This window comes from Brachionichthys hirsutus, chromosome 16 (assembly GCF_040956055.1).
Source record: "Brachionichthys hirsutus isolate HB-005 chromosome 16, CSIRO-AGI_Bhir_v1, whole genome shotgun sequence".
Classification (NCBI taxonomy): Eukaryota; Metazoa; Chordata; class Actinopteri; order Lophiiformes; family Brachionichthyidae; genus Brachionichthys; species Brachionichthys hirsutus.
In genome coordinates this window covers 1,428,242-1,442,431 of record NC_090912.1, presented here as the reverse complement: position 1 = coordinate 1,442,431, position 14,190 = coordinate 1,428,242, and the positions used below count along the sequence as shown (strand labels likewise).

General features: G+C 46.4%; 3 protein-coding genes across 4 annotated transcripts; all 3 read left to right on the top strand.

The window, feature by feature from the left end:
• Positions 1–561: 561 nt before the first annotated feature.
• fam117aa (family with sequence similarity 117 member Aa) lies at positions 562–6,224 on the top strand. Of its 2 annotated transcripts, XM_068750419.1 has the most exons (7): positions 562–819; positions 1,395–1,490; positions 1,598–1,690; positions 1,945–2,061; positions 2,266–2,473; positions 2,563–2,737; positions 5,871–6,224. In XM_068750419.1, the coding sequence occupies exons 1-7, from the start codon at positions 742–744 to the stop codon at positions 6,082–6,084; spliced, it is 981 nt and encodes a 326-aa protein (XP_068606520.1). In that variant the 5' UTR covers positions 562–741; the 3' UTR covers positions 6,085–6,224. The 2 variants fall into 2 exon arrangements, with proteins under 2 accessions (XP_068606520.1, XP_068606521.1); XM_068750420.1 differs by having other exon boundaries at positions 2,563–5,942.
• Positions 6,225–7,562: 1,338 nt separating this feature from the next.
• On the top strand, positions 7,563–11,624 carry slc35b1 (solute carrier family 35 member B1). The gene is made up of 9 exons (XM_068750174.1): positions 7,563–7,892; positions 8,292–8,395; positions 8,478–8,608; positions 8,713–8,743; positions 9,154–9,314; positions 9,410–9,536; positions 10,392–10,498; positions 10,647–10,800; positions 11,064–11,624. The coding sequence occupies exons 1-9, from the start codon at positions 7,768–7,770 to the stop codon at positions 11,114–11,116; spliced, it is 993 nt and encodes a 330-aa protein (XP_068606275.1). The 5' UTR covers positions 7,563–7,767; the 3' UTR covers positions 11,117–11,624.
• Positions 11,625–12,279: 655 nt separating this feature from the next.
• ndufa4a (NDUFA4 mitochondrial complex associated a) lies at positions 12,280–13,840 on the top strand. The gene is made up of 4 exons (XM_068750068.1): positions 12,280–12,433; positions 13,008–13,096; positions 13,174–13,234; positions 13,567–13,840. The coding sequence occupies exons 1-4, from the start codon at positions 12,392–12,394 to the stop codon at positions 13,621–13,623; spliced, it is 249 nt and encodes an 82-aa protein (XP_068606169.1). The 5' UTR covers positions 12,280–12,391; the 3' UTR covers positions 13,624–13,840.
• Positions 13,841–14,190: the final 350 nt, after the last annotated feature.

Here is a 14,190-nt window from a genome sequence, read left to right as displayed (position 1 = left end):
TGTGAAATAAAGGAGAAACTGGAAATAGTTGGTGTTTGGTTTTTTGTTCTTCTTTTTTGCCCTGCCCCCCCAGCGACTATATCTGCCCCTAACTGGTGCACAAAAGCCCCCCCCCAGCGTAAACATGCCCTCCACCCAGCACCTCCTCCTGCACAGCTCCTCTGCTTTGCTTCAGATGCCGTAATTGATGGTCTGACGTTTCTTAGAACTTAGAACAAGAATATTTTGCTTTAATGATTTAAAAAACATTCATATAATAATATATTATGGCCATGGAATATCTTTGCATATTTATCTTGGCTTTTTACATGAACTGTATTTAATTAATTGATACATTTTCGAAATAACGGAGTGAAAATCCTTCTGAATGGGCGGAGCCTTTCGCCTCAGCGGCCTGTTGGTGAGTCACCCGGCCTGCTACCTTTGAGGCTTTTTATAGCTTTGTGTCCCATGACCCCCCCCCCCCCCCCCATCTCTTCGTGTTTGGGATGATTGAGGAGGGGGGGCAGCTGTAACTTTACACCGACGTCGCCGTATGATTGAGTCTCAGAGCGTCCTGATGTATCCAACCAGGTGACGAGGGCAGAAGATGGTGTCCCGTTCTCTCGCGGTCCTCATGGCGGTTGAGGATTCCTCCGAGTAGCGGCTGAAGCAGAGCGTTTATTCTGGGGACGCCGGCGAGTGGGTCGGGTAGCGAGTTTCTCATCCCGAGGGTCGACCCGTTCTGGGTTCCGTCCGGTGATGATGGACTGCCGGCCGAACGGATCGGCCAACCAGCCGCTCCCTGGCAGAAGATCCAGAGTCAGCGTGAGGAAGTCGGTAAGGCCGCGGGTCAAATGGTCACGTTGTGGCGTGAAAAGGGGGGGTTCTCCCAGAAGTCTTTGCTGTTTGAGTTGTTTCTGCTGTACAGTGACGGTGCGTCGACGTGAACGCCTGCCTTGTGTTTAAAGCCTCTTTGGCTGTTTCCATGTGTGCGTGGAAGCCGGGCTGTTGCCCCCCCTCTGCACAGCTGTCCCGGGGGGGGGGCCGCCAGACAGCTTCGGTTTCCTCGACTCTCGAGTTGTTGTGTTAAAATGACGTTTGATGCGTTTCCAAGACGTTTGAACCCAAATAAATCTGGAATCATTTCGAGGGAATTAAAGGCGGCGCCTTTTTATTTGGGCCTGAAACGGCGTGGCGGGAAATGGAATGCGATGGGAATAAAGTTTTGCAAAAACGTGACCTCTTCCGTCAGCGTTTCTGTCTGAGTCTTCGTCGCGATGCAAATGTTCTCTAAAGCGGCGCCCGCCATTCGATGCTAATGAGGTACTTTGGTTTCATTGAGAGACCCCTAGAGGTCAGAGGTCATCGCTGGACGAGTCGTTCACCACGCTGTCGTCTTTTCTTTCTCCAAGACTCCGAGTTCCTGGTCCGAGGAGACCCGAGGAAGGAGAAGTGGCGGCGGACACAAGCGCTCGGCGTCGTGGGGCAGCGCCGAGCACCTGAAGGAGGCGAGTGGAACCGTCCCCCCCCCCCCACAGCCAGTCGCACAACGTTGACCCCATTCCTTTTCTCAGAAGGAATCAAAGTGTCCTTTTTCTCTCCACTCTGCCCCCAGGTGGCCAAACTGAGACACCAGTTGCAGAAGCGCTCCCGTCACGCCCCGCCTCCAGTGGGACACGAGCCCCGCCCCGCAGCAGGCATCACTCAGGTAGCTCTTTGTCCTCCAGGCAGAACTGGGACGCCGTAGCAACGGGGATATAAAAAAAAACCTCTGAAGCTTTTCTTAGAAACTGCTGTCACCTAAGACCCTGCGGTTGACTGACAGGCGTGATGTCACTATGGTAACATACTGTGCAATGGGGGGGGGGGGGGCATCAGACAACACAACATAGGTGGCTTTCATTTAGCATTTGGAAGAATTGCAAATTGAGACTTTATGTCACAGTTTTCCGCTTTCTGCAGGCGATGCCCCGGAGGGGGCTGAACAGACTCGGCCCCCGCCTGCGGCGCAGCGAGGAGGGCCTGAACCTGGAGCTGGAGGAGGCGTTTGTTTCTGAGATCCCCGACAATCAGCATGAGGTCAGACCGCTAACGAGGCTAAAACGCCATTTTTTTTATTTTCCCTTAATAACTAAATGGTTGCTGAATCCGTTGGTGCTGATATGGAGGCGGATTTACTGCATCAGAACCTGAACATTACTTAGAAATATGTAAATATACTCATAAAGTACACAGATGGCAACTGAGAATCACAGCCCCCCCCCCCCTCCATTAATATTCCAGATTTTGGATATCCCGGACGGCCACCGGGCCCCTGTCCCCGCCCAGAGGTGCAGCAGTGGCTCTCAGAGCGAACCGTCCCCGGGACCCCTGATCTCTCCTTCTCAGTCCCCCTGTCCTCTCGATCCATCGCTTCTGTCCCCCTCAGAGTCCCCTTGTCCTGTGAACCCATCGACTCCCTCACAGTTGCCCTGCCCCATGGGAGAACCGGGTAACGGACGTTTAAACCGTTCTAAAGTGAAATCATTCCAAATGGCATCTTTTCTTAACTAAACGTTTGTTTCCGTGCTTTTCGTGCAGAGCCGGTGGATTGTGAGGCCCCGTGTCTCTCTCCGTCAGCGGCGCTCCCCTCGTTCGCCCTGGATCCTCCTCTGTTGCAGTCTTGCTCCTCCTCTCCTCGCCCCAACAAAAGCCGCTCCTTCCAGCGCGAGCCACCGGAAGGCTGCGAGCGAGTACGAGTGTGTGAGGAGACGCTGTAAGAGGGCTGTAATTTCACTGACTAAATTTAAACAATGATTATAATAGCCAGCCCAATGCTGGGCTATTGGAGTGTTGCCGGTCGTTCTCGGTTCGACGCGCTCTGCGGCTACGTCTTGGTTTCGCCGTATCCAACAAAAAGGAGAGTCCAGAAGCGGGCTTAAGAGAATAAAATGCCACTAATTTATTACAAAATACAACAACTTAAAACATTCAATAAACCCGATCATCTGGGTGCAGCGATCCCGCCAGAGCGGTCAAAACCTATGTGCCCTTCCGGGTCAACACCTGTTCACCGCCTGATTGGCCGTGCCTTATGTACCCCACATGGCCACAGTGCCACCCAGTGCACAAAATAGGAACCGCACCCCATCAGTTGCATTTGGCCCCTACACACCGGCCCCTAATTGGCATGGTACCACACATGGCAATTCTCAACATTTCATAAAATACAACAAATATTGAATCATCACAACAATAACTAGACCTCATACACCAGACACAGCTTGGAAATTGGTCTCTCCTCTGGCTGACATCGTTCCAGTGTCCAGCTCATCATTCCCATCCCTAACAGGAAGCACTGACAGCGTGGTGCGACCTCTGCCGGCCCCTGTATGTCCATAAGTCGTATGAAAGACTGAGGTGGGTTCTGGTGATTCCAGTCCATCTTCTAAAACAGTGATCTGTCGATCTATGTGCAACACGGTCGGATGATCTTGATTACAGATCTCACATTGCAATCTTGCTTCACAATTACGGCTGACATGGCCTCGATGAAGGCATCCAAAACACACCCCCCCTTTCCTCAATATGAACACTTTGTCTGCGTGTCTCTTCTCCTTAAACTGCTGACAGTTTTCCAATGGATGTTCCATAGAGCAGCAAACACAGCTTTCGTTCTCCTTGATTGGGCGTGACGGCTTAACTTCGTTGTGAGAGCCCATAGCGGTCACTGTGCTGGCGACCACATGCCCCTTCTCTCTATGGCTGGGTTGTGACTTTGGCTGGTTTGATGTTGTATTAGAGCTGTATTCTTGCAGATCTCCAAAAAAGGGATCTGAACGGATCCTCACATGACGCTCCATGAATCCCACCAGATCATTAAATCTAGCTCTGTGGCCAGTAGACTCCATGATGTCATGAGCCCTGCTCTGCCAGCGTTCTTTCATCCTATACGGGAGCTTTGCAAGGATTGCCCTCATATTCACAGGCATGTCCAGTTCCTGCACATATTCCAGCTCCTCCATGATGTTGCAGCAGCCACGCAGAAATAGTGCGTAGCTCTGAAGCGCCCTGGTGTCGTCTGCTCTTATAGTCTGCCATGACAAAGCCTTGCTGATGTATGCAGTAGCTGTTTTGTAAGGATTTCCAAATTGATCTTGCAGTAGAGCCTTGGCCACCACGTAGCCACGATCTGGGTCCATATGTTGACAGCTCCGCACCAGTTCGAGAGGCGGGCCTCTGGTGAATTGCTCCAAATAGTACAAACAGTCTGCTGCGGTTGCTTTACTTTCCACTCCTTGCTCAAATGTTTTTATAAAGGTCCTGTAATGCAAGGGATCGCCGTCAAAGATTGGAATGTCTCTTGGTGGGAGCGTCATTGATCGCTGCTGGTTCATTAAAGCTGCTATAATCTCAGTTTGTCTGCTCATGATCGTTAGAAGGTCTCCAGGTGTCTGCATAGCGGTGAGTGACTGACGCGTTTCATTTTGTGTAAACCGATCATTTGTTTCCATCCTGTTTCTATTGCATTGCAATCGGTGGTGCTGTTGCCTCGTGTTTGATGCGTTCCGTTGCTTTGGTCTCGCATCTACTGGCTTGATTTCCAGTTTGTCACCATTTTGAGGTATGAACTCTTGAGCAGAGGGGTGCAACATCTGTTCATAGTTTGTTCCACCTTTGTTGCATATATCCTTCGTATTTGAGTACGCTTGTGACTGACACTTTTCTTCAGCATCATAAATTTCCAACCTTGCTTCAGATGCCGCCAGTTCAGCCTCCAAATCAAGCATCTCCTTTCTTCTTCTCAATTTTGCTTCCTCTTCTTCAATAATATGTCGCTCCTTCAATATTTTAACTCGAGCCAAAACTGCAGCTCTATCCGCTGCTGCCTGTAATCGAGCAGATGAAGCACTAGACGTGTAGCTCCTTTGACTGCTTCTGTTACTTATATTTGACATGCTATCTTCAGGAGAGAGTTCATCATTGGTAAGTTGTTCATTTCCAGTATTTGTGTCTACGTCCAAAGCGCACGCCTCCATGGTTCGTATCGCAAAGCCAGATTCAGCTCAGGTGAGCGCAACGGAAAGTAGGTCAATGAGTCACGTGATCCAGCGCAACGCTTCGATGCGTAAAAACGCGCTCAATGTTCACCAATGGGTTGGATTTAACGTGCGCACACAATTAGGCCTTTGATGGTGGAGCGCTACACGTACCTCCGTTGGGCGCCTTTACTGTAAATCCGAGCGATGGTCTTCAGCGCTCCGGTCCAGCTCCGTAATCCACAGCGCTCCGCGGAACAGCTGACTGCTGTCCGAGCAATCTTCGCGGGCCACTTCTCCACGCCACAGCTCACACGGTCATCCCTGGCTGTCTCCCAAAAACAGGTCTCCTGAGGTTCCAAACTTAGTCCAATCGGGCAGGTTTTGACAGTATAATAGCCAGCCCAATGCTGGGCTATTGGAGTGTTGCCGGTCGTTCTCGGTTCGACGCGCTCTGTGGCTACGTCTTGGTTTCGCCGTATCCAACAAAAAGGAGAGTCCAGAAGCGGGCTTAAGAGAATAAAATGCCACTAATTTATTACAAAATACAACAACTTAAAACATTCAATAAACCCGATCATCTGGGTGCAGCGATCCCGCCAGAGCGGTCAAAACCTATGTGCCCTTCCGGGTCAACACCTGTTCACCGCCTGATTGGCCGTGCCTTATGTACCCCACATGGCCACAGTGCCACCCAGTGCACAAAATAGGAACCGCACCCCATCAGTTGCATTTGGCCCCTACAATGATAGTTGAGTTAAAGTTAATGTCTTTGATCTTCTCCCTGCATTAATGCCTCTTATTTTACATTTTGAGAAATAGCCACCATGGCTATTTTACCAACGACACTCACCACCATTTTCCCCTCAGCTTTGTCTGTCAGGACGAACCTGTCCTCCAGCCATCCTGCCCTGACCCCAATAAAGTCAACTTTACACCCCATGGAGGCTCCGCTTTCTGCCCTGTCAGTCTTCTGAAGCCTCTCCTGCCCTCCATGGACCTCCTCTTTTGTGGCTTGACAGTCTCTCCGGTTACCGGCTGTCCAGGCCAGGTCTCTCCCACGAGGCACCTGGGCATGCAGTAGGTGGATACTGGAACAGACCCCCCCCCCCCAGCTCTAAATCACATTGCACTGCCAGGGACAACAGAAATGGGAGGTTTTATTTGCTCGGTGCAAACGAATACCTGCCTTGCCACTGCTGTAACCCTACCACTGTGATCAGAGAAGAGACTTTGTGACCTTCAACAGTTCGTCATTCTTCACTGATGCTTGGATTCATTTCAGCAGCGCTTAAATCAAAGCAGCACTGATCTGTGTGGCCTACTGATTAGAATGCACAGCTGAATTTAATACCTTAAAACCTGTTGAAGAGAGGTATTTTGTGTCAGTAGTGTATAGTGGCTAACTTTGCTACACATACATTTCTAGCAAGATTTATATTTTTGTATCGTTGCAAGGAGTTATGAGGATGGTGATACTGTTTTTGTATTTACTGAAGAAATGCTACTTATTTCTGTTTATACTTTGGTGGTACATAGGCAGGAATGGATGTTTTACTAGCTTTACTTGCATACGGCAAGCTTTGTTCAAACCAAACTGTTGCTGCTTTGTCAACGGCTTTAAAAGAATTTGATATTGTGTTAAATCTGCATCTCATTGAACCAGTTCTGGAAGGAGGGATTTTAAAATGTCAGTATTTACTTATAGAAGGGCTTTATTGCCTTTGCTTGTTTTAACATTCAAATGGATAAACTACTGTACTTGTCAGCATCAGCCTATTAAAAATAGACTATATAGTTCAAATAATTAGTGAGCACAAAGGAAAACATAATTATGTGTTAGCTTTATGTTCTCCACAAGTTCATGCGGTAAATGCTGTTTCTATTGAGAAGAAACCAAAATAATCTGCTTTTGATTTTCCCTTGTTGTTGTTGTTGTTGTTGTTCCTTGCTCTGACACGTGAATTTGCGGCTCTTAAATCTAAGCACCGCCTTTTTCCTCAAACATGCTTTGTGATTGGCTGAAATACGACCACCCCCCTGCGTGCACCAATAAAATTAATCCACATCCTTTTACGACAAAAAGACGAGCGACATTTTAAAGAAAGGCCCTCACATATTTAAATAGCTGCCTTATTTTGTGCCAGTTTAAAAAGTGGTAAAATAAAACAAATTTCAGCAAAAACACACATTTTTCGCAGACTTCTTGACATTGGTTTGAAGTGGTTACAATTAAACGTCGTCGCATCTATTTGTTCTCTAATTCGTGTATTACACGAAATGTAATAGTTCAGGGATGTTTGTTGACACCAATAAGGTCCTTGTACAAAACCAATGTTCCCAAAGGAAGCCGCAGTTTTTTTTCTCCAATAATTACACGTTCCATTCTATCGAACGCGGTTTGCCGTTCCGTTTCCTGACGAGCAGAGCACGTTCATCCCGTTTTTCTCGTGACACGAAGACGAACTCCAGCCCACTGGGACGTTGGACAAACGGCATTATGAGACGTAATATGGATAGACAAAGGACTTGATATACGTCTGTCTCCCCGGGACAACCCAGCTTCAACTAGCAAGCTTTTGAGAAATGAGCTGTTACCGCCCTCAAAACGATTGAGCAGCGAATTCAAGTCGCGTCGACAGAGAAACCGGAGCGAACCGCGAGCGCCGTTTCCGGGCTCGTGACATCAGCGATAGTGGAGCGGGACGTCAGAGTCGCGGGGAGCGGACCGGTGTCGGTTAGCGTCGCTGGGTTGGAGGACGACGGCATGGCTGCGGGAAAGGCAGCCGGGAAGCACCCGTCTCTGTGGGACAGCATGCAGCTCCGGTTCGTCGTCTGCTTCCTCGGAGTCTTCGTGTGCTACTTTTACTACGGAATACTGCAAGAGACGATGTAAGTACGCGCTAGCTAACGGGCTAGCTTACGGAAGGGTCGGTACGACGACGCCGAGCTATTGTTAACATGACATCTTGATTTGATCCAGCTGTGTGGGTTTGACTTTTACTCTTCACAGTAGTAAATAGAAAGTGGATTCTATTTTTGTGTTACTAAAACTGTAGTGCTGGTTTCCCCTCATCGATGTAAATAAAGTTTTGTTTTGAGCACCCAAAAAAACTCATATAAAATGCTACTTGCTAGCTGGCATCAGGAGCTTCTAACAAAGTAGCATTCCTCATGTAAAATCTATGTCCCCCCCCCCCCCCCCCCCCCTTGCTGGCTGTGATCTGAGCTCCTTTCATCGTGTGGATGATTTTTGCAGTCGACACGATGCTGTTTCTCTTGCTTTTCCAGCACTCGTGGTAATTACATCCAAGGAGACCAAAAGGAGAAGTTCCGTTTCGCCCAGACATTAGTCTGCATCCAGTGCATTATCAGTGCCCTGTTCGCTAAGCTCTGTGAGTATCTACCGTATCAAAGAAGTACAGAGGAAATATGAGCTGCTGATTCTCAAAGACAAATCTTCCTCTTTCTCCTCAGTGATCCAGTGTTTTGAGAAATCCAAGCCAGATCGCACCCAGAGCTGGCTCTACGGTCTGTGTGCCCTCTCTTACCTTGGCGCCATGGTGTCCAGCAACTCTGCGCTGCAGTATGTCAACTACCCCACACAGGTCTGTCTGTTCTTGTTGATGAGACGAGAGTAGTGTGGCAACGTGATTCTTCTGGATTCATTCTTGCTGACTGTGTCCTAAAGTTATCGTTCTGTTGTTAACAGGTTTTGGGGAAATCCTGCAAACCCATTCCAGGTGAGATGTCACACACACGTCTGATTTAATACTGTCAGTCCAAACGACAAGACTCGCTGGTAATGTGCAACAGAAGCTAGTCAAGTCACGCTAGTACTGTGAAAAACCAATGTGATGTCATACATGTTCATTACAGATCGTAAGTACAAGTATGACTGTGAAAACTGAAGGATTCTGGCTTCTTTCTAAGTGGGTCAAGGACATATTGAGTAAAGAAGTGTTTTTTTAAATGCAGGCTAGACTGGTTTTTACAGTCCTGTGTTTTGTGTTTGCACATTAATTATACCTCATTTCTCAGGGCTATTATTCACACATGAAGACAGACACGCTCTTTTGTCGGTATCCTAAACCCTCGAGCTGCACCGCCCTGGTATGCACCTTTTTAATAGCGCACTCCTTGTTTCCTACAGTGATGATGCTGGGTGTGACGATACTGAGGAAGAAGTACCCACTGGCAAAGTACCTGTGTGTGCTGCTCATTGTGAGCGGCGTCGCTCTGTTCCTCTACAAACCCAATAAGACCTCGGCGGTGACAGAAAACCACGCTTTTGGGTTTGGAGAGTTCCTATTGGTGAGTTCGTGTCGGTTTAAATTGCATCCGCATCACTGAAATCTGTACCGCCGCCATGTTCACGTCGCCTGCTTGTGTGTTTCACGTTGTCGTAGCTGGTCTCGCTGATATTGGACGGGCTGACCGGTGTCGCCCAGGACCACATGAGGGGTCACTTCCAGTCGAGCGCCAACCACATGATGCTGAACATCAACCTGTGGTCCACTGCGGTGCTCGGTTTAGGTGCGGCGCCTGCACTCTCTGCCAAACTTGCTAACTGCGTTCTTGCGCGTATTCATTGCTTCTTGTAAAGTGGACGTATAACGATTATAAAGGAGTTTGTTCCCTGTTAAAGTAGCTTGTTGTGCCGCAGTAAATTATTTTATGGACTTACTGCAGAGGCTGCTCTGATGTTCTGCTGAAGCTCATGCTAATATGAATAAGGAGGCCTGCACCTCAAAGGCCTCGATTCCATGAGGAGGTTGCTATAATATGCCGGGGACGTAGACGCATAAAACAAATGCAATATAACGAGGTGCTTTCTGAGGCCAGGCACTAATGGGCTGCAAGATACAAATCAAATGGTCAAAGTCAGAAAGAAAGGGGATGAAGAGACTGCGATCGTTCTCAGAACAAATTAATTGGCACTTCCAGCTGTCTAAGCGGGCGCCCACCTCCCGATGCACATTGCTGCCCCTCCTCCTTCATAGCATTAAATATTCTGCGTTTTAAAAGTTTGAAATTCACTTCTCGGCTGCAGACAAAAAGGCCTTCAGGGGCCTTTAGTTTTACACGCATCTAAAGACGCTGCTCTTTCCAGTTGGGTGAAAGTCCTTATGAATCTAACAGTACAAAGACACACACCCACACACACACCCACACACACACACACACACACACACACACACACACACACCTCCTCTAGCTGCTGTTCCTGTGTTGCACCAGTCGGTGGTACCATTTGCCCACACTCTGAACTCTGTCATTGGATTTTCTGAGCAGGTCCAGTCCAAATATTACAGAATGTTTTCATGACTCTGTTACGTACGGTATTTCTTGTATTTTTTTAATCGACGCTGACGTCTTCTCTCCTCTCAGCCATCCTATGGACGGGGGAGCTGTGGGATTTTCTCAGTTTTACTGATCGCTACCCGAGCATCATCTACAACATCCTCCTGTTCGGGTTGACCAGCGCTTTAGGTCAGGTGGGTGGACGAAGAAACACACGATAGCTCGGTTCACTTGTGTGACGTGACGGGCAGTTTTGTGTTTGAGGAAATCTGTGGGTTTTCCACTGATAAATATTGAGTTTTACATATTCGGATGTTTCTTGGTGTGCTTTTCCTTGACCAGACCTTCATCTTTATGACGGTGGTGAATTTTGGACCTCTGACCTGTTCCATCGTCACCACCACGAGGAAGTTCTTCACCATCCTCGGCTCTGTTATCCTCTTCGGCAACGTCATGAGTGACATGCAGTGGGTCGGCACCGTCCTGGTGTTCCTCGGTGAGAACCGCCTTTAACTATGGCGTGAGACGGTAACTGCTCGTGTTGGGTACACGATTTAGGTTCAATTTGGTAGTAATTACTTCAACCACTGCTTAAATGATGCATTGAGAGTATAGCTGATGTTAAGTGATGTCGAATGAGTGAAGATAATTCTAGTTTTGTTGGAGGATATGTTTCTGATTCTCGTGGTGAAAGTTCGAGTGGAAAAGAATTTCTGTTTGGCTGCTGCATCCATCACATTTTTGCTTTTCTTGCTTTAGGTCTCGGATTGGACGCTAAATTTGGCAAAACTGCCAAGAAGACGTTACAATAAAGCATCTGGATCACATCAGGAAAGACAGAGACAGTGCAGCTCAAGTGGGAACACTGAGACATCCTGTCTCGGGCCTGCCGTGTCAGCGCCGGTCACATTTTCTGGGTCGGATTTGGTTGTGTACTGTTCATACACTGTCTTCAAACACCTTTTTTTAAACTCCTGAATGAACTGTTAAATATTTTACCTGAAGACGATGTGAACGACTGAGTTGAGACAAATCCTTATTTTTCTGAAAGCAGCTCTCATGCTTTTGTTGGATGTTGAACCATACAGGTCTAAGATTGCATTTTACTCGTGGACTTACCGAATTACACAAATTGGTGTACGCAAATATGTGTAATTATAACAAAGTACCGGTATGTAGTTTATTTCTTGGTACGCAGGTACATCATTCATAAACCACATCAACTGTTTTGTGTAACTTATGTACAATTTTACTCTTGAATTATTTTTATTTTTAATTATTACAAGTTGAATATAATTGCCATAAAAGGGAAACTGTGATACACCAGTGTGGTATTTATTCTTTTTTTTTTTACAGTAATTCATAGTCGTCATGACTCACATCAGACACAAAGATAGAAAAGGAAATAACAACCAGCTTATTGTTATATTTTTATTTCATTAGGAACGATATTTGTTTTACCTTTATCACAAGTATTTTTATCAGACTGCCTTGACATTGACAATTTATTGAGAACCCGTGAGGTCTCCTTTTTGCTTGATGGGAACGAAACAGCGCCACCTGTTGTTACAACATAAACCACAATACAATGATAAGACGCGATTTAGTAATATAAACAGAATCCATTTAAGACAACGACATTTAGGATTAATATTAGTTAATACTTGGTAAAATGATCCGATTGATCCAGAATGGTGGAACAGAATGTTACTGTAACGTCAGCTCTTTAAAAGAGACTTTTTAGAACTGGTGACTCGGGAAATATTTCAAATGCCGGAATGAAAAGTATCTGAATAAATGTCAAAGCGCTAAAAGAGCAAACTGATGAAATACAAAATCAATACATCTTTAAAATGTGTTACGTTATAAATATTAACGTTGGCTATGTAATTATAAACGATTAAATATTTTTGGGCACTTTCGTTCAGGCAATTTTGTAGCATCCTATTTTCAGCTCATGTCTCTTCCGCCCAACCTGACAGATAAAGTTGCGCTCTGTTCGTGGGAAGCTATTTGTCGTCTTTTTATTCTTTCGCAGATTTAGAAGGAAAAAAAAAGACCAGACGTGAGACTTCACAGCTTTGACAATGCTTTCCACACTCAGCAAACAGCTTAGGACCCACCCGGCTGTAAGCTCACATCGGTTTTAATCTATAAATATGTATTATCGAGTTTCTGGTCGCGAATTTTTGTAGCTAATTTAGCATAGCTTAACTGGTTAGTGTTGCTAGCTATGGAAAGCTAAAACGTAGACTGGGGACTTTGAAGAGAAAAACAAAGTCAGTCTTTGTTTTTTCTTTGTGACATTTATCGCTCAATATGCTTGTTGTTCAATCTATAGGCGCTGAGACTTTGCGACATTTGATAAGGGGGGAGTCAATTCGGTGGCAACTGGCTAGCTTGCTAGTTAGCGTCAGCCAGCAGCAATTCGACAACATTGCGTTGCGACTTCAATTTCGCAACCGGATGATTGTTTAATTCTTCGGTTTATTTAACGTGTCGGTGAAGTTACTGAACCAGTGAGGTGTGAACGAAAGTTGTACATTTAGGAGTCTGAGGTGACGCTGAAGTTCGCGTTGTCTTGCCGTGTTTTACGGTAAACACAACCTGGTTGACTGACGCAGGACTTCAGAGAGCCGTGACGGCTCGCGTTACTGTTGATCGCGTTACTGTCTTATTTTACTTCCGTCTTATCATTTCCAGCTGATCCCGCTCCTCGTCTTCCTCGGGGGAGGGACAGCCATGTCCTTGTTGTACCTCGCCCGTCTGGCTCTGAGAAATCCGGATGTCTGGTAAGAAATTCAGGAATATTTCCTTACAATACAATATTTTTATTTTTAATATTGTGTGTCTGTTGTCTCCTCTGCAGCTGGGATCGTAAGAACAACCCGGAGCCCTGGAACAAATTGGGACCGACTTACCAGTACAAGGTCTTTATCAGCATCCTGACCCTGCTGCATCGCAGGGTTCATTTCTTAGAATTATGAATCGTAGTGTGGATGTTTGCCAGGTGTGCTGCTCAGCCATGGATTCTTGCTCGAGCTTCATTTATCAAGCGGTGTTATTGATTTAACCGACCGGCGGTGACGAGGCTGGTAAAGACGCCAGCGGCTCGCAGTCGATCGAAGCGATTTGGGGTTTGAGACGATGCAAAGGAGACTAATAAATTCCTGAAGTACTCGGGGAGATAATTTTACTTCATTTACTTCATTTACGGGAGGAATTTAGGAATAATGTTTCTTCCCCCCCCCTGTATTTTCAGTTTTACTCAGTCGAAACTGACTACAGCAAGCTGAAGAAGCAAGGCCCTGATTTCTAAAAGTCACGTCTGCAGGACCGAAACCTGGAGGAGGAGCGATTTCTCTCAGCCGCGTTGAACTTCGTACAGGATGCAGAGGCTAAACCCGCACAATGATTCATATTTAAGTTTTACTTGCTGCACCTCATTGGCTTTTTGAATCCTTTCTGTTTCTGGATTCTCGTTTCCATCGGTTGTCAATAAAGTGAAGGGTCTTTTCCCCTTCGTACAGAAAAAAGAACCCGTTTCTTTTGTTGTGATTCTGCATCGCCTTGACTTTTGGGTCAGTCCTGTTACCTGCTCTTAGGATTTTTTCTTTTAAAGCACCCCCATTATAAATAACTATCTTGTAAAATCTGCATTCAATTCACTCACCAAAAATCAGTCATAAATGGGTCCGACATGAAGGGGTCTGACTATCATGGAAAATGTCTTCTGGATCTGATCCAGAATAAGGTCAGGAAAAAATATAATATTTTAACATTGAAAACTCCATTTACGGATTCAAAAATCAGTTAAAAATACCGTACATTCCGGACTATAGAGCGCACCAGAATATAAGCTGCACCCAGTACATTTGTAGAAAAA

What these genes read in the sequence shown, in the direction of transcription:
- ndufa4a (XM_068750068.1), top strand. Translation starts at nt 12,392, where the DNA reads ATGCTTTCCACACTCAGCAAACAGCTTAGGACCCACCCGGCT. An exon ending in AGCTTAGGACCCACCCGGCT is followed by an intron (nt 12,434 to 13,007) that starts GTAAGCTCACAT and finishes TATCATTTCCAG; the next exon opens with CTGATCCCGCTCCTCGTCTT. An exon ending in CTGAGAAATCCGGATGTCTG is followed by an intron (nt 13,097 to 13,173) that starts GTAAGAAATTCA and finishes TCTCCTCTGCAG; the next exon opens with CTGGGATCGTAAGAACAACC.
- slc35b1 (XM_068750174.1), top strand. Translation starts at nt 7,768, where the DNA reads ATGGCTGCGGGAAAGGCAGCCGGGAAGCACCCGTCTCTGTGGGACAGC. An exon ending in CACTGCGGTGCTCGGTTTAG is followed by an intron (nt 9,537 to 10,391) that starts GTGCGGCGCCTG and finishes CTCTCCTCTCAG; the next exon opens with CCATCCTATGGACGGGGGAG. An exon ending in CACCGTCCTGGTGTTCCTCG is followed by an intron (nt 10,801 to 11,063) that starts GTGAGAACCGCC and finishes TTCTTGCTTTAG; the next exon opens with GTCTCGGATTGGACGCTAAA.
- fam117aa (XM_068750419.1), top strand. Translation starts at nt 742, where the DNA reads ATGATGGACTGCCGGCCGAACGGATCGGCCAACCAGCCGCTCCCTGGC. An exon ending in CCGCAGCAGGCATCACTCAG is followed by an intron (nt 1,691 to 1,944) that starts GTAGCTCTTTGT and finishes CGCTTTCTGCAG; the next exon opens with GCGATGCCCCGGAGGGGGCT. An exon ending in CGAGTGTGTGAGGAGACGCT is followed by an intron (nt 2,738 to 5,870) that starts GTAAGAGGGCTG and finishes TTTTCCCCTCAG; the next exon opens with CTTTGTCTGTCAGGACGAAC.